Raw genomic sequence first — 18862 nt, forward strand, 5'->3', positions numbered from 1 at the left:
AGTCATAGCTCAATGATGAGATGGCTCTGGGCTGGTGGCTGGTGGCTGGATGTTTGGGTTCCGCACCCCTCCCCTTCCTCCTATGTTCACTCCCACCACCACTCCCTCCACCCTGCCCCTACCCTCTTCTCCATCCCCCCGACCCCGGCCCCTTCCCTGCTCCCATTCCTCCAATCTCCCTTCTGGCCCCCATCCCCATCACCCCCCCATCCACCCCTAAACCCAACTCACTTGCCGGGCTAGGCTGGCCTTGTTGGCAGGGAGGAGATTTCAGTGTCTGAGACACTTCCTGTTGCTGTTTCTTGGCTGCTGGCAGAGTGGGGAAAGAGCCCCGGGCAGTGCTCCATCTCCCTCCCTTCCTCTCACCCACCAGAGTTTGGTCCCATTAGGGTCTGGGAAGCTGAGCCCCCTCTTTCTCTCCAGCCCAACCCCAGGATCAGCTTAGGGCTGGGGGTGAAGCCAAGCTGACCCCAGTCTCCTAGGGGTCAGGTCCAGGCTTGGGTGAGGCCTCGATTCTCCGCTGAACTGTGAAAAAAAGAGGGGGCAGATGGACTCAGCCCAACCTGCCCCTGGGAGCAGCGGTGATGGCAGAGCCACCCATGGTGGGCATCTCAGTTCCCTTTTCTCACCACAGCGGGGCAGGCTTTGAGACCCCCCCCAGCCAAATCCCGAATCCACCCCCAGCCCGGGACTAAGCTGGGCCCAGGGCCTGGCTGGTCCTAATGCCATAGACGTGAGAAGCTTGTAAATCTCTCTTGTGTCCGGGCCCTCCTCTCTCAAACTGGGAGATTCAGCTTGGCTCCGCCCAGGGACAAGGGGTGACTGCAGCCCTGACCCCAGGCCAAGCTGACCTCCTCCTCTTATGGCTCTGGCACCCATCAGGCCAGCGGGAGAGAGCCGGACTCCTCGGTTCGGCCAAGCCCAGCAGTTCTCCAGACAAAAGCGCAGACCTGTCATCCCCGGGGCGGGATGTTTGCCACAACCCACAGCCCCGCCGGGTCCTCCCTACATACCAGACTGGATTGTGGTCACCTCTTGGCCCGTCGGCCCGCTGGGGTGTCTGAGGGAGGCAGAGGGTTGGGGAGGAGGGAAGGTGAGCAGGGAGGGCAAGCAGGGAGGATGGGATGGGTCGGTGCTCCCTGAGCTCCCTCCGTCTGGTCGCCTGTCTGCCCAGAGGTTCAGATCGCTGAGCCATTCTGCCGGGGATGGGAGGGCAGCATCTGTTGTCGGGGGAGCGGGGTCGTTCCTGGGCATCCTCGGGGAGGGGCAGCAGGGAAGCAGCAGCAGGGCTTGCTAGCTGCAGAGATGGGCACACACTAGATTTATGATGGGCTCATGCTGGGCTCATGTTGGGCTCATACTGGGGTCACGGTGGACTCACACTGGATTCTCCCTGGGTTCTTACTGGGCTCACGTTGGGCTCATGCTGAGCTTGTGTTGGGCTCCTACTGAGCTCACAGTGGACTCACGCTGGGCTCATGCTGAGCTCACATTGAGCTCATGCTGGGCTCACACTAAGCTCACACTGGACTCTTGCTAGGTACATGCTGGGCTCATGTTGGGCTTATGCTGGACTCATGCTGGGCTCATACTGGACTCAAGCCGCCTTCACATTGGGCTCACGCCAGGCACACACCGGGCTCATTCTGGCACAAGCTGGGCACACGCCAGGCTCATGCTGGCGCATGTCAGACACACGCTGGGCTCATGCTGGCCCATGCTGGGCACACACCGGGCTTATGCTGGACTCACACCAGACTCCCGCTGGGCCCATGCTGGGCTTGCACTGGGTTCACAGTGACTCATGCTGGGCTCTGGCAACCCCGTGAAATCTGAGCTGTGAGGGAACAGGGTTGCCCAGTAAAGGAAGCACAGCTTCTTCCTTGGGAACAATGAAAGAAGGCACATTATCGGGGAGTGACCCACTTCCTGGGGAACAAATCAAAGGAATTTCCCAGCTGCCAGGGCCAAGGAAGGGGGAGTCTGACCTGCCGCTCCAGCATCACGGGGTCCCCGACTGGTAGCCAAAATCCCAGATCCAGAGATGCTAAGGGGATTTTCCCAGTGAAGAACAGAACAGTTTCCTTTGAAAACTAACTCCTGGCTTGGCGGAAAGGAATATTGAGCCCCAAGCCTCAACCAAAATGGCTTCAGGGAGACCCTTGAGTTGAAGACTGAGGGGTTCTGTTCCAGAAGGCACTGTGGATCTCATCCTTTTTGTGTCCCATCACCGAAGGGAGAGAGATGCTCAAAGAGGCCAAAGATGCTCGAAGAGCAGCTTCTGTCTGCAGAGGCATACGAGGAGGGGACTGAGGCTGAAGTAATAGGTTTCTGGGATCTATGGAGGACCAACCCTTCGCAAGTGTGCCCACTTAGTTCCCCCGGAAACCCTATTGCTTACTCTAGGGTTGCTTGGGGCTGACTGAAGGGGTTTGCCACAGGAGGTGGCACCAGGGAACACGGTGGGGTTAAAGAATGAGAAGCTGTGTGGCCTAATGGATAGACCAAAAACCTGGGAGTCAGAAGGACCTGGATTCTAATCCTGGCTCTGCCACTTGTCGCTCTGCCACTTGTCTGCTGTGTGACCTTGGGCAAGTCACTTTACTTCTCTGTGCTTCAGTTATCTCATCTGTCAAATGGGGATTAAGACGTGAGTCCCACATGGGACATGCACTGCACTGTGTCTAACCTGATTAGCTTATATCTACCTCAGTGCTTAGTACAGGGCCTGGCACATAGTAAGCATTTAACAAACCACAGTTACAGTGCTTGGCACATAGTAAGCGCTTAACAAATACCATCATCATCATTATTATCATCATTATTATTAACTGTTCAGAGGGAGGCCATAAATATCAAGAGTCAACTGCTTCCCCAAGAACCTGTCCCTCTGGCTCAGCCAATGAAGGGGCTGAACGGCTCTGCTCTCGGAGACTTCGGGCCTGGGATGTCCATTCTGGGAGCCAGTGGGAGGCCGGGGTTAGGGATACAGCCAACCGAGGATGGAGCCCTGCCAGAGGGCACTGCCAGAGGACACTGCGGGGGAGTAGGCAGGCAAACTCGCAGGATTGCCGGCAGTGAAACGGCCTTGGAGGCCCCTGCCAACAGTTCCCCCTGGAAATTCTCTTAGGAACGCTTTGTCCACTTAAAACCTGTTTGGCCCGGGGAGTTCCTCTCCCATCTACTGGAGGTCCAGCCCAGCTGGAATCTTTGCCCAGGCCTGGCCAGGGGTGAAGGGTCTCCACCTGGCTGGAAGCACAGTGCTTCCTGCCCTACCCCAGTGAGAGCCACCCTTTCCAAGGAAGCTTGTGAGCAGCTCTGATGCAAGCAGCAGCTTTTAGCTCCTACTGCTGTTTTATTCCCACTATGTGTCTTTTGGGGTATGCAGGGTAAAGGTCCCCGACTCTGAGACGGGCAGGCTCCTCGGGGGTCTCAGGTGAAAAGACCTGGGAGAAAAGCTCCTCAAGGGAAGAAATCAAAATTGGGGGAAAAAACAGCAATTTGGCAGTAACAGCCAATGAGAGGTGCAGTGGAGAATCCCAGTTGGCCGGGTGAGCGGATAAGGCTCCTGAGCCCTTCGGCCTGGCCAGGTCTCTCTGGGGCCGAGGTGAGGAGGAAGAGCCAGCCTCTCTCCCCCACCACCCAGATCCCACTGCCAGGGCCTCAGCATTCACTCTTGTGGGCGCACTGTCCCTGCCCATACCCTGCTTGCCAGCTGGCCAGCAGCTAAGGGCACTGAGTCAGGAGTCAACTCTTCCCGGGCGAGTCTGAGCCTGCACTAAGGGGATGGATTTGGCTGTCATGTGGAATTGAATTAAACTCACCTCTCACTCACCACTCTGTTCCTGCCTTGCTCTGCTCCCTGCAGTACTGATTTGAGGTGGGATCATTCCCAACCGTCTCCTGGGCTGCCAGGCTGCCCAAGAGTGCCAATCTTCACTCTTTTTTTTTTTTTCTGCTATTTGCTAAGCACTTACCATGTGTCAGGCACTATACTAAGTGCTGGGGTAGATCAGGTAGTTAATCAGATTGGACAGAGTCTATGTCCCACATGGGGCCCAAAGTCTTAATCCCCATTCTACCAGTGAGGTAACTGAGGCTCAGAAGAGTGAAAGTGACTTGCCCAAAGTCTCACAGCAGACAAGTGGCAGAGCTGGGTTAGAATCCAGGTCCTTCTGACTCCCAGTTCTGAACTCTACCCACTAGAACCACTAGACTAATCCACACTGCTTCTCCTAAAGCTTGTTGACAACTTGGAGGATCAGTCAGTGATGGGTCTAATCTTCTGACCCAGTGGGCAAGGGCTAGATGATGGGTGTCAGATGGTGGAGACCGGGTGGCAGGCCCCCGGGGTGGGGGGCTGGGGGCAGTGGGGCCAGGAGGCAGAGGTCAATCTGATTCTCGGTTTCTGAGTCAGCTGTTGGATCGCCTCCCCGAGCTCTGCTTGTGGTAGACCAGGCAGAGGAGTAATCAGGCTGCGGTGACCCCCAGGCGGTTTGGGACAAAACTGTTGTGCTGATGGGAAAGAGTCCTTGGGGTAGATGGAGCGCCTAGGGGGTAGGGAGGGCAAGGGGCAGAGTGACTGTCCAGAGTGAGTCTGTTGAGCCCAGGGAGTGGCTGCTGCCAGCCAGTCATTAGAAGAGGCCCTTCTGAGAAGTCTGCGAGTCATCGCTGGAGTGGGGTGCCCGTACCTTGAAACCAACCAGATGAGAGATTTGGTGTTCAAGGGCACTTGGAGAAGCACGGCAGAATGTTGGAGGACATTCAGGTGGTTCTGAAAGGGGATCCTCCCCGGGCTCCACCCTCTCCAGGGACCCACCCTCCCCAGGCTCCACTTCTCTCTGCTCTGAGGAGCAGCATGACGCAGTGGCTAGAGCATGGGCCTGGGAGTCAGAAGGTCATGGGTTCTAATCCCAGTTCCTCCTCTTTCTGCTCTGTGGCCTTGGCCAAGCCACTTCACTTCTCTCTGCCTGTTTACCTCATCTGTAAATGGGGATGAAGACTGTGAGCCCTGTGCAAGATAGGGACTGTGTCCAACCCGATTTGCTTGTATCCACCCCAATGCTTAGTATAGTGCCTGGCACATAGCAAGCACTTCACAAATACCATAGTTATTATTCTTATTATCCCGACCTCTCTAGTGTCCCACCCTCACCAGGGTCCTCATCATTCCCAGATCTCACCCTCCCCAGGGCAGCTCCTCTTCTCATCCTTTCCATCCTCTGAGCCCAGGGGTCGGGGCCGGGGCCATTTAGGCTGGGGCAAGGCGGTCCCTGGGGACTGACAGGCTGCCAAGGTGCTGTCCTCTGCCCAGGGCTGAGATTCCCAGCCAGCATCAACCAAGCTCCTGTGGTGACCACTCGGCTCAAATGAGGCTCAGAGCAGCCAGCGGTTTGAGGAGTGTAGAAACTTGATGCACTTATATTAATATCAGTATTATTACTATTATTATTATTGTATTCGTTAAGCACTTAAACTGTGTCAAGAACTGTTCTAAGCACTGGAGTATATATTAACTTCTATAATCAGTTCAGACAAAGCTCCGTTCCACAAGAGACGTGCTCTGCCCCTAGTAAGCGCTCAATAAATACGATTGAATGAATGAAGGGGTTCACAGTCTAAGTAGGAGGGAGAACAGGCATTGAATTCCTATTTACAGATGAGGAAACTGAGGCACAGAGAAGTATAGAGACTTGCCCAAGGTCACCGAGCAGGCAACTGTATTAGCATGCAGGTCCTCCAATCCTCCAATTCCCAGGCCTGGTTCTTTCGATAGGCCACAGAATGCTTGGAATTAGCATTGTCAATGAGACCCCAGTGAGTGTGATGATGGGCTTACTGTGGCTGGCTGCCCATCGACCTGAGATCTTGCCCTGCACTGCCACGGGCCTGGCATCAGGGCCCTTCGGCTGCCTCAGAGGGCAGAGACGGGTAGGGGCAGGGGCATCAGGGTGGGGCTGGTCCTCCCTCTCTTCTCTGCTTTTTGTGTTTGTTGGCCTGACAGAGGGGTCACGGGCCGGGTCACAGGGTTGGGCTGGCTTTCCAAACACTGTGCAGGTGTGAAGAACTTGTTACCGTGGCATCTATTGGGCCGTCAGAGGGCCAAGGGCCTGTTGACAGAGTCCGCCTTTGTTTCCAGCCCCAGGAAGACTCCAAAAGGCCACAGTAAACACAGTCCACTTATCTGGGGGCTTATCCCCACATCTAAGACCCGCCGCCTTTGGCAAGAAGGGAGCGCGGGTTGCCTGACTGACCCATGGTCAGCCTTATCTCTGATCCAGCCGGGCGAGTGTTTCCAAGAAGTCTTTCATTTTCTTCTCCACGTTGACCTACCAGTTGGCTCAGCCGGGGGCTCCCCCTCTCAGTCCAAGTCTGAGCTCAGTGAGTCGGAGGAAAGAGAACACGTGTCGCAAGGTAGCGGGTCTGGTCCCTCCTGCATCTTCCTCCCGGACACTTGCCGCAGATCAGGTGGGGCTCGGCTCTTTCCAGGGGTCTCAAGGGGCAAAGAGGAAGAGCTCCAGCCCCTCCCCTGATGCTGTGCTTCTTGTGGTCTGGCTTCACCTTGCCGAAGGACCGGCAGAGGAGAGCAGCTTCCGGAGAGGGAAAACAGAGGGACAGATGGGCCACTGGCCTGGGGACTAACCGCCAAAGCTCAGGCCTGCAACAGCCGTGTGGGCCTGCCCCACCACTCCCTCAGTTTCCTTTCCCTCAAGGGAGAGGGTGGAGCCCAGGGTCAGTCCTAACCGGGCAAGGGACTCCTTCAGAGCTCCCATATGGGAGCGGCAGGCAAGGGAGCTGGCTGGCCATGGCTCCGGGCAGAAGGAAATGGAGGTTCCCCATGACCCTCTTGCCCCAAACTCCATTGGTATCCCCATTACCAATATCCCTTCCTCTTGGCAGAGTGTTGGCAGGCTGAAGGCTCTGGGCACCAGACCAGTCTCCCTTTGCTCCAGTCAATCATCAGTTCCCAGAAGATGATGCCCAGGCTTGGCCTGATACCCTGAACTTCTCGTTCCCTCCTCTTCCATCTCTTCTATCCCCCTAGCATAGACCCCTGAAAAGATTTTATCAGCAGGTCCCAAAGAGAGGTGAGGAGGTCCATGTTGGATCACTGGGGAGAATCAGGGATGGAGAGGGGAGAGTCGGGGTGTTTGAACAGGGTGTGCTGGGTCACTGGGGGAAGTCAGGGATGGAGAGGGGTGGCTCAGGGATGTTGGATGGTCATTGCTGGATCACTGCAAGGGGAATCAGGGATGGAGGCATCTAGGGGTTAGGGTCCAACCCTAACCATGAGGGTGGGTGCCCAGGAGGACCACCAGTCCACAGTTTCTTCAAGCACTCAGATACCCCATTTGGAAACAGTCCTGGCTTGGGTTTGCTGTGGGGCTGAGCTGGGAATGGCTTTGATTTCAGACTCCTGTACTTATGTTTTGAGAAAGACCACTGGTGCAGTGCTTGCAGGGGGCTGTCTGTTCTTCTTTTTCCTGGCCGTTCCCAGCATACATGGCACTGAGCTCAACAGGTCCCACCTGGGAGAAATGTGGGTTGCCACAGCCAGACCTGAGGCTGGCCTTAATCTTTTCTCTCTTAGTCACCTAAACCCCTTCTGTAGACCATCCCTGCATGAACAGAGTCCCTTTCTTAGCTTGGAGACCCGGCTAGTTTGTGGTCCAGGCAGAGACCCGGCCCACCTCAGGCCCAAACGGAGACCCAGTCTGTCCCTGGCCCATATGGACGGTGAGTCTGAGACTGAGCCCAGAGCCTCAAGCCCAGGCCTGGCTCTCTCTCTGACTGCCCTTCCCATACTAGCTTCCAAGGTGGATCAGAAGCTTGGGCCCAAGGCCCAGTCCTGGGTTCCGCTGGGAATGGCTAGGGCAAGTGCCTTACGGGCCTTGGAATTGGGGCTGAGGGCACCGCTGGGATGGTCAAACCTGTCGAACCCGTCCCCTGCTGCAGGGCCAAGCCTTCTCCTTCCTCCTTCCAGCTCTCTGTCTCCCTAGCGATGGCCGGCCCAGGTCAGCGTTGGCCCTCCGGGCCAGAATCCAGCTGTTACACACTTCTCGCCTGAAATTTGATAATTAAGCTAATAGCAGATGTTTTTGTACCAGGGGAGAGGTGGGAGATAAACAGGAAGGAGTCAGGGATTAAGGTGTCTCTTTGGACAAGGCTAGTGACAGGCAGGGAGTGGGGTGACACCTTCACAGCAAGGAGGAGGAGGAGGCAGCAGCAGCGGCAGAGAGGGGCCTATGGCCTGTGGAGCTGCTGAATTGTTCGCTGGGCCAGAGAAAACAAAACAAACAAGCTGTAAAATACTTTACAGAACACATAGTTCTTGCAATTGCTACTTGATGTTTCCTTGACAGCTCTGGGGACAGCGGAGGGGAGGGGAAGGGAGGAGGATCAACCTTTTGATGTTCCGCTCTTGCGTTTTCTTTTGTGTGAGCAGTTGTGTAAAAAGCCCCTTTGTTGCTGGGGGGGTTGGGGGAGTGGGAGGGTGATATTCAGGTGCAGATGGCTCAGGTCCACCAGCTCCTGGTGGTGGTCAGCACTGGGCAGCGGAGGGCCCCAAGTATGAGGACCAGATCCGGGATCCCCAGAGGTTACTGAGCCTGGTGCACGAGGCTGCCGATGGGATGCGGGTGGAGATATCCGGATGGGTCAGCTGTTGAGCTGTGGAGGATGGAATGGGCCAACCCGGGCCCAGCCTGAGCCCGGTCCTAGACCGGCCCCAGCCCGTACCTACTTGCCATCATAAGGTGTGTGTGCATCCCTAAAGGGGGTGTCATGTTGGGGATTTCAGATCTCGGGGCCACCGGCACCCCGGACAAGCCCTCAGAGCCCAGTCCCCTCTGCTCCCAGCAACGAGCCCCTCAAGCCTGGGCCTCAGAGCACCCGCTTGGTCCCTCTCCTTTGACACACTTTTGACATCGCCACTGCCCGGCCTGCCTTCTCTGTCCCTTCCAAGCTCACCTTCCCACGGGGCCCCGCTCTCGACTCTCCCACCTCCTACCCCTTCACTTACCTCCTTCCTCCTGTCGTCTATCTTTGGAGCCTCCAAGGCCACTGCTTTCCCCACTGTCACAGTCTCCAGAGACACACTTCCTCCAGGAAGATTCCCTCCGTTAATCTCCACCTTTCCAGCAGCCTCCTTAAACCCTTCTGTGTGCAGCAGTTCCAGGCCTGGATGGGTTGGCTCCCTGTCCATTGGCTTCAATCCTCCGCGGTTTCCGCCAGCCGTGTCTCCGGGTCTCTTGCCCTCTCCCACGGCATGGAAATGGTCTGTGACTGCCGCTAGCTGGTCGACCCATTAAGCTGCAATCTTCTTGAGGCCAGGGACTGGCTGTTCTCTTCTTGTTGTGTGCTCTCAAGTGTTTAGTGGAGTCATCGCGCACTCTAGGTGTTCAGTAAATACCACAGTTGGTGGAACTGGTGAGGAGGCTGGTGATAAATAACCCCAGTGAAGAAGATGATAAGAAGGTTGGAGATAGCAGCAAGAAAGCTGGAGGTGGTGCAGGGGTCTGCCAGTTTGCACACACATCCCGTTGTCCTTGGGAATTGGGCAGTTTTAGAACCCAGCCAGGGCAGCTCCTGGGGCTCCTGGCTGCGGAGGCTCAGGGCAGGAGCGGCGAAGACCCTTGGGGCATGTCCCCTGCCCTCCCTAGTCACGCCTGCCCCCTCTCTCCAGTTCTGCAGCCTCCTAGGCTGAGTTCCACATGGGCAGGTTGGGTGGGTCCAGCCGGGAAGCCACCACATCTAGGGGGCTGAATTCTACAGGCCGGGAACTTGACAGGTGAAGCATGAGGTGAGCACGAAGGACCTCTCCTCAGCCTGAGCCCGGCGTCTCTGTCACGTTCCCCTCATTACCCCCCAGTCTGTGCCATTGCGGGTTGGCCGTGGCGCCGGGTAGCGTTGATGGGGGAGCGATGGGACAGATGAGTCCTGGCTCCCTCCTGTCCAGGCTGTGTGGTGTTTAACTGCCATTCTGAGGGACCCCTTGGCCAGGCAGAAAGGCCCTGGTTTTGAGGCGGTTGTGGGCTACGTCAGGACGGTGGGCTTCAGACCTTCCTTTATTCCCAGGCTCTCTGAGGGTCCGTGGCAGAAGCCGGTGGTGCCCAGTGCCAGGTCCCGCAGGCCTCATGCCCCAGCCTAGTCCCAGCCTCCATCCCCAATGGCTGCCCATCTCGTGGTTGGGAGATGGCCCCTGTACCTCTGGGCTTGCTGCCTGCTGGGTGGCCCCCGTGGAGCTTCGGACCCGACCCTCCAGCTGGGCAGACATGGGTCAGCCGGGGAGCTCTGGTCATTCACTTCTCAGCCGACCAAAGAAGCGTCCTGGCCCAGGCTCCAGCTGAAAGCCGGCCAGCTGGGGCCCGGCGCCTGTGCCCGGGTGCGGAGGTTCGGGCCAATGGGCCTTGGGGTCTTTCCCCCAGCCAATCCCCTCTTCTTGCTGTGCTTCCTCTGCAGCCTGCAACTGCAACCTCCATGCCCGCCGCTGCCGCTTCAACATGGAGCTGTACAAGCTGTCCGGGCGCAAGAGCGGGGGCGTCTGCCTCAATTGTAGACACAACACTGCCGGCCGCCACTGCCACTACTGCCGTGAGGGCTACTACCGGGACTTGAGCAAGCCTATCACGCACAGGAAGGCCTGCAAAGGTAGGTGGTGGGTGACGGGTGGACTGGGCTTTCTACTTCCCCACAGGTAGGTAACAGGAGCCAAGGAACCAGGGAGCCAGCCATCTCCCTGCCTTTTCCCCTTTGTCCCTTTCACTCCCCTTCACACTCACACACTCAAACATGCGTACAGATAGTTCACAAGCAAACACCCACACAGCCATCCATCTATCCATCCATAAATAACCCAAACACACCTCACCTTGGCCTGCTTTCTGGAACAAGGTAAGCAAAGCCAAGGAGGGGCTGGAGAAAAGGCTCCAACAAAAGAAAAGAAAAAGAAGGGGGGGGGGGAGAGTGAGAGAGAGAGAGAGAGAGAGAGAGAGAGAGAGAGAGAGAGAAAGAGAATCAACCAAGTACTGGGGCTTGGAAGGGCTATCAGTACCACGTTTGACACTTCCTTGCTCCACCCCACGGGCCAGCGGCCCTACCGACCCCCACAAAGAACAGGGTCTGCGGGAGAGAGCCACACACATTGACAAAGCCTCTGGGAACAAAGGACTTTTCTGAACTAAGCGCCTTGGTATCGGTAGTCTTCCGGGGAGATGTGCACCCAAACGTCCATGCACAAATGCACCCCCACACCTGCACATGGTCACAGGCCTGCACACACACTCCCACACCCCCCATACAGCCAACCCCGGTTTTCAGGTGACTGAGGAGAGGAGAGAAGGTCTGCTCCATCAGCATAGAGTTTTGGTTCTGGGGCAAAACTGAAAAGGAGGAAGAAGGACATATTTTCTGTCAGCGAAGCCGGTGCCGAAGGCTTCGATTTCCTGTGATGGTTTTTCTCCCTCCGACGGAAGGAAGCGATGGAGGGCAAGTAAAGATGTGTCATCCCACTTGGGAATTGGGTGGAATGAAGGAACGAGGAGCTAGTGGGGTGTCAATCTGTGAACCGGGGCCCTTTCGTGTCCCAAGGTGCTTGGCCTATGGCTCCGGTGGTCTACTACTGACCGCTGCAGCCCTGGTGGTAGTTCCCAGTCAGAGGACCCTTTCGTCCCTTATCTTTAGCCTGGATAACAAGGGCAGCCATCACTCGGTCCCTCCTAGGGTCCGGTTTCTGCGATCAGAGGCAGCTGGGCCGGGCTGGTCGAGCTGTGGGTCCAACCCAGCTCTGGTAGGGATGAACCCGGTCTTAGGGATGAACCCGGTCTCTCACACTGACATTTCCAAAGATGCAGATGAGCATTAACACGATGGTCCCATACACTAGCATTTATGCCGCTGGCAAGCCGAGGGGTCAGGGCGTGCTGTGGGCTAGTGGGGGAATGATGGGGTTGGTCTGGGTAGGCGGGAGAGGTGTGGGGGTTATCTGTCCTCAGTGTCACTTAGTCTAGGAAGACTGCATGGAGGGAGGGGAGGGGCTGATGGGCGGGACGGCTGAGTCCCCGGGTCCACGACCCTGAGCCCCCGGCGCCCCCAGACCGCGCCCGGCTGCCGGCCATTCAGCGCGATTTCACAGCGCTGGGAAGGGCCCTTTGTTGGCAAGGCTGCCGTTCTCCTATAGAAAGTCACAGGAGATGAATTTCCCCCTTTCTCCCGTGGAATGCTGGGCAGGCGGGGGCTGAAGGGGGCAGCCACCCGGGGACTCGGGTAGAGATGGAGGGCTTTGTTTTCTGCCCAGCTTCTCTCTGGGCACTGGGGCTTCTCTTTCCTGCTGTCCTGGCTCACAAGATGCCCCTAAATGATTTCAGCCATTTCTCTGTCGGCATCAATCCTCATTTATCATCTCCCTGAGCCATCTGGGTTGAAGGAGGCATTCCAGAGGGCTCGTTTGAGCCGAGAGGGATGAGAATTGAGATTTTAACTTTAGCCAAATGCTTATATTGTTGTGCTTAGACTCAGATCTGATGCTTTTCCATCACTGTGTGGCCCCGTGGTGTGGGGTGTGGGCCTCTCATGTGGCTCCACCTCATCACCCCAGTGCATCACTTCCCCTCTGCATTGCCCCATTCCTGCTAGTATTTAAGCATCCCAGAAATGCCCTGGAAAGGAAGGGGGGACTCAGAAAAATCAGGAGGCTCAGGAACCGAACCTTCCCCGCTAACCCCAGCCGTTCTGCCCCTCTGTTGGGGTCCGGGGGGGAGATGTCCAAGTGTGGTCCAGCCCCATCCCACCCCATGGCTACCTCCAGTTTCCTGTTAACACTGCCTTCCTCTGATTTCACCCTAGGGCCATCCTTGGCTCTGCACCCTTCAGCATTTCCTGAGGCTGGTGTGAGAGGAGTGAGGGGCACTGAATGGACATTTCTGGGGCACAATGTTAAAGAGACTCTGTGGGGAAATTGGGCCCCGAAAGTGACTGTGGACAAAGGAAGTTTACTGCTTTGGGTAGGAATGGTCCTGGCTCTCCCTGGATTGTGAATCTACAAATTGAACCTGGCCGCCGCCCATGTGACCCCCTGCCGTGGCGTGGGGGCGAGATGGCTACGGTCAGAAGAAAAGACTGGCTCCAATTGCCCCCTGACCCTGCTGCCCAGACCTCCTGTGACCTGAAGCCACTGGACCTCCCTGTTCCCTGACCTCACCATCCCACTGCTCCCTTGGCTCTGACCCCATGGGACCTCACTGCCCTCGGCCCCACCAGACCTTACTGCCCTCTGACCCCACTGACCCATGATGCCATTGCCTCTGACCCCACAGCCTTGGGGCTGGCTGAGGATAACTGTGGATCGAGCGCGATGCCCGGCGAGACTGCTCATACCTCAGGGGCAGTGCCGGAGGTTTCCAGTTTGTGGTTCTGCCCCAGACCCGTTCTTGATGGGGGTCCTTCGCCAAGCTGCCCTTTCCTTTGGGGGCGATCGACTGTTCTCCCCAGGCACCCTGAAATGGAAACCTTCTGTGGTGGCTGGGGGCGGCTTGGGGAAAACTTCCAAACCAATATTCCGGGCCTCCTCCATGCAAGCGGGCAGGCGTCTAGCCCCCAAGAGGGACGTGGACTGTGGGGGTACTGTTCCAGTAAGGAGAGGTGCAGAACAAGGACCATAACCGCTGGCATGGATGCCGATGGAACCAGGGGCCCTAGAAGTGCCCAGGATGAGGAGTGGCAGGCAGTATGTCTCCTCTCTTCCCCAAGCTCCCAGCATCCTCTCAATCCATCAGTCAATCCTCAATCAATAAATCAATCAGCCAGTAGCATTAATTGAACACCTACTGGGTGCAGAGCACTGAACTGAGAGCTTGGCAGAGAACAATAGAATCATGAGCCAAGATCCTCAACGATGGAGGCAGCTGGATTCCACCCCGTGCTCATTTGGCCAAGGCCGGACTCGACACTCGAGAGGAGTGCTTCCTTGGGCTGACCAGCTGCAAGGTCCATGCTGAGCTCAGCCCCAGAAGACCTCCCCTCCAGTCCAATTCACCCAGAAGGGTCCGATTAGGGAATTGGCCAGGGTCTGGGTCTCCTAGCAGGAAGAGAAAGGCCTCTGTTGGTCCTCTCAGGCTCAGGGCAGTTCCCCCGGTAAGCAGTTCCAAGATCGGAGCTACTGAACCATGAACTTGGGGGTGAGAACTATAACTGACTGACCCAGGCTCTGGTTGGAAGTGAACCTAGGTCCAAGCTCTCAAGTGCTGGGACTCCTGGTCCGGCTGAGCCCAGGACCTCAGACACACTGGGCCGGAGCCTCCCGAGGGTTTGGCACCTCCTCACCTCTCCAGACATTCTCAAACCTGGGGGTCGGGGGGGGATGTGGTTGAGACCCGGCCTTCAGGTCCAAGATCTCAGGCCACTTCTCCCATTAGGTCGGCCCTAGTCTGGCCTGATTCTGTCCCAGGCTGACCCAGCCAACCTGCCAGGAAGACAGATGTGGAACAGGGCTGTTTCCCGATCTCTTCCCTGATGGGCAGAGGACCCTCCTTCCTTCCTCATGGACTGTGGCATCCAGGGAGGGAGCCAGGGGGCCCCTGTGACCCCAAGGCTCAGTGGCAGCCTAAGCTCGAGGCCAAGAGAGCAGGGGCAGAGCATACAGCTCTATCAGCCAATCGGTGGCCTGTCCTGGGTGCTGACTAACTGCTAGGCACGGAACTAAGCCTTCACTCCTTGCTCTCAGCAATACATTCTGGCCTGGCAGCTTGCTTTGCTGACTGGAATGGGCAGAGCATCGCAGGCCTAGGCCCAAATGCTCTTTGGATCCTGTTAGGACCCCTGAAAGAACAGAGGGGAGCCCAAGCCTCACAGCTGGTGTCCTGGGGGCACTCGGCACACTCTGGGGGGCCCACGTGTGCTGGATGTTCCAGCTGGGCTCCCCCTAAGCAAGTCGCATGTTTCACGTTTTAATCCCTGCCTTTCGGAAGCTTGCGGCATTCTCTTTGTTCCTTCCCAGAGCTAATCCTCGGCTCGTCTTCCCTGGAAAACACACAGTGCACACCGGGGCCATTCTCACCTCCTCTACAGAGCTCCGAAGGGCTGAGCTCTGCTCCAAAGCTAGGCGTCCAGGCGTCGGACCTGGGCTCCCGTGCCTCTGGTCTCTGCTGCCCGCCTGCCAGCCCCCACCTCGGAGCTCTCTCTGGGGGGTCTCGCACACAAGCCCTCTGACTCAGCTCAGCACATCAGAGGAAGGAAGGAATTTCACCCTGTGAGAGGAGTCCTAGGCGGCCCTCCGGGAAGGAACCGCACATTGAAAGCCACAACCTAATTATACTTTGCTGTTTTCATTAGCTTCGGGCCCGGCTTTTCCCCGCAGAGTCTGATTGTCACACATCAGCCCGCTCGTTGTCTCTCTTTAGGGGCTCCTTCAGGGCTCCTTCTTGACAGGAATCAATCATTGATATTTATTGAGCACTTATTTTGTGCAGAGCACTGTACTAAGTGCTTGGGAGACTACAATATAACAGAGTTGGTAGACAGGTTCCCAGCCCGCAAGAAGCTTACCATCTAGACCCGAAGCCCCAGTCCCGACCCTGTCCCTCCAAACGCCTGTCCAATGGCCAAGCCTCGGGCAGCTTGATCCCACCCATCCTAGACCCCTTCAGGAGGCCAAGCCCTTGCAGAGCCAAAGATTGGAGTCAGTCAGCTGTTCCGCGCCGGCAGGAAGGCACGGAAACATTGGACCTAGAGACCCCGGGAAGCTGCCCGGGTTTCTCTCAGGCTTTGCGAGGACCCCAGGATGAAGAAAGAGAGCAGTGTGGACCCCCCACTGTTGCTTTAATTTTCAGGATCCAGATCCTCCTTCCTGCCCCTGCAGCCACCCTCCCAAATCACGCTGCAAACACGCTGCAAATAGAGCTTCAGTCAAAGAGGACCTGGCCTGGGGCTCCAGCTCGCCCCATCCCCTGCCCTTCCCCGGGCTGACCGGAGGATGTCCTGATGGAGAGAGGGCCTAGGGTTTGGGGAACCAAAATGTCCCCAACCCATGCCGCTGGACACTTGTGAGCCAAGGCCCAGCCCAGTCCACTCAAACCCATCAATCACACCAGTCTGGAATGGCCAGTCCCGGGCCCCCCAATCCTCAATGGCATCTCTGAGGAAGCTAACCGTTCCAAGGCCCCTGGGTCCATCTCCCCACAGGTGGCATGAAGAGCTGTGGGCAGGCCAGGTTGGCAGAGTTACCTTTCAACACATCGTGAGGCAGCTCTCCCGACCCCCTGTAGTGATGCCACCCTGAGTTCCAAGTTTGGGCCCAGGAGGTGAGGGGTTTTGCTGCCGAGGGCCCAGTGCCCCCTCTCTCCCCCAGCCACAAGCCTCCAACTTGCCGAGGCCTTTCTGGGCGCCTTCCGCCGGGCTCATGCTTGTCAGGAGGTAATCCCCTCAGCTCTGGCTGCTTCAGTGTCACTCGGCACCTGGGAAGGAGGTGGGGGGCAGGGGAGAGCAGAACAGCTGGGAATGCCTGCCTCTGACCAACATATAGGCATTTTGGTAGTTTCAGTTAGTGACCCCTAGGGAGTGCAGCCAGCCCCACCTCTCTCTGCAGGAATGAGCCTGTGCGCAGTCACACTCCACTTTCTTTTTCTCTTCACTTTTCCTCATTCCACCTCCCCCTCTCCCTTCCTGCCCCTAACTTAAAACCCAGTGTCCAGGCCGAGTGGCAGGGGCCATGTTCCTCTCCCCCAGCTGTCCCTGCCGCTCCTGCCTGGCAGTGGGGTGCCAGAGCTGTGTCAGAGTGGGCGCCGGAGAGGGGCTGGAGTGGATGCTGGAGGGTTGGCCGAGTGGGTGCCGGACTGGTGTCAGAGCAGGTGCCAGAGTGGGTTCCAGAGGAGCGTCAGAGTGGGTGCAGGAGGGATGCCGGAGGGGTGCCGGAGCAGATGTCACGGGGGTTTTGGAGAGGTGCTGGAGGGGCACCGGAGGGATTTCCAGAGAGGCGCCGGAGCAGGCGGCGGAGGGGTTCCGGAGGGAAGCCGGAGCAGGTGGAAGAGGTGTGCCGAGGGGCCCCAGAGTGGATCCCAGAGGGGTGCTGGAGCAGGTGCCAGAGTAGGCACCGGGTCAGGGGCTTTTCCCTTTGCACTTTAATTTCGCTTGTGTTAGACACAAACTGCACAAGCAAACAGCATCTTGCAGGAGTTGCTTGACTAGCCTGCTCCAGGGCAAGTTCCCTGCCTTGGCCCGAACCCCGGCTCCTCCTAGCACCTCACCCCAGTCAGCCCGCACTGCACTGCACCATCCCAGATCCTGTCTGGCTCCCTGAACTGGGGCAGGCTGGCCTGGAGCCCTAAACCAAGTCTTCCGGCCTCGGGGCCTGGGCCCCTCCCTTCCGCCTGGCAGGTCCCGCAAGCTAAAGGGAAGCTGCTGACCGGGGTGGGGGTGAGGGCGACTTTGAGAGGGCCCTCAGACATGCCCTCCCCTGAAAGGTTGATTTTCTACCAGACATCCCCAGAGCCCCAAGGACCCCATCCTGGTCACCGCCTTCTTCCGGCCTTGCCCCCGCCCCACCCTCTGCCTGTATTGTTCAGCTGCTGCTAGATTGGGCAGCGATAAGCTCAGGGGCATCACAAGTTCTTATGCCTGCTGGCCACCTGTTCCAACCTGCCCAGTGGGAGACAGTGGGCCACATTATCCCTGCATGCTTGCCCTCTCCCGCCAGCACCTTGGCTCGACTGCCTCTGGACCACTTTGTTCAGGCTGAGGCCATTCACCGTATCCCTTGGGGGCCAACGCACCATGACCCTCCACTGCTGGAAGTGCTCTGAAGTGTCCCTCACCACATCCCCCCGCTATCTGGATGGGTCTGGGAGGACATGGCCCCCTCCCTGCCCCTCCTGTGCCCAGCAGATGGAACTGCTGGCTGCTGCTTTAGGCATCCGTTTCCCCCGTGACCCTGTCATCTGTCCCCACAGCGTGCGATTGCCACCCGGTGGGAGCGGCCGGCAAGACCTGCAACCAGACCACGGGTCAATGTCCCTGCAAGGACGGTGTGACCGGCATCACGTGCAACCGCTGTGCCAAAGGCTACCAGCAGAGTCGATCTCCCATCGCCCCATGCATCAGTACGTGCACCGAGCAGCGGGGAGCTCCAAGCGGCGGGGAGCACTGAGCTGTGGGGAGCCAGGGGCTTCATCACACACCTTGGGTCGGAAGCCCCCACGGTGGCGTCCTGAGATCCTGGGTGCTTAGCTGTCACAGCCCCCACACTGTGAGATCGGAGCGGTGCAGGGGACCCAGGGGGCAGGGCAGCCACTCGGGACCTAATCGCTACAGAGGAACCGCTCTCCGGCCCTGGCTTTGTCCTGGGATCCGGTGGCGAGAGCCGACCCAGATAGGTGGGCACCGGGAAGCCCCAGGCCAGCTTTCTGTGAGCAAGGCTGCTCTGGTCCACGTGCAGTGGTTTCTTGTGCCTGGGGCAGGTGTTTTCGGGCTTTGACTTTGGCTCTTTTTTCTGGGTTCAGTACCAGCCCCTGGCCCTCCCTGATGCTGGCCAGCAGAGTTCTGGTGTGGCCAAACTGTCCCCGGTCTACCAGTCCCATTGACTACCAAATGACACTGTGGGCTCTGTGTGACTGGGGTGGGGTTTGTCTTTTGCTTCACTTTTCCTTCATTAAAAGATCCCCCATGGCCAAAACCCTGGCAGTGGCCTGAATAGAACAAAAGAGATCTCTGAGTTGGAGGGGGTCTCAGTCACCTGTTGCCTTCCTTGGGGGAGGAGGGGAGAGGAAGGGGAGAAGGGAAGAGGAAAGGAGAACTACTTCTCTTCCTCAGTTCTCAGCCTCCTCTAATGACTTCCCATTCACCGCTCCCACACAAATCAGTAACCAACCTGATT

At 57.7% G+C, this 18862-nt stretch overlaps 1 protein-coding gene across 1 annotated transcript in view; it reads left to right on the forward strand.

The window, feature by feature from the left end:
- NTN1 (netrin 1) overlaps positions 1-18862 on the forward strand; it is a 77104-nt gene that overhangs the window by 39602 nt on the left and 18640 nt on the right. Inside the window, exons 2-3 of the mRNA XM_029056998.1 lie at positions 10462-10650; positions 17940-18089. Coding sequence (XP_028912831.1) covers positions 10462-10650; positions 17940-18089 — 339 coding nt within the window. The remainder of the gene's footprint in view (positions 1-10461; positions 10651-17939; positions 18090-18862) is intronic.

Source organism: Ornithorhynchus anatinus, unplaced genomic scaffold (assembly GCF_004115215.2).
Source record: "Ornithorhynchus anatinus isolate Pmale09 unplaced genomic scaffold, mOrnAna1.pri.v4 scaffold_264_arrow_ctg1, whole genome shotgun sequence".
Classification (NCBI taxonomy): domain Eukaryota; kingdom Metazoa; phylum Chordata; class Mammalia; order Monotremata; family Ornithorhynchidae; genus Ornithorhynchus; species Ornithorhynchus anatinus.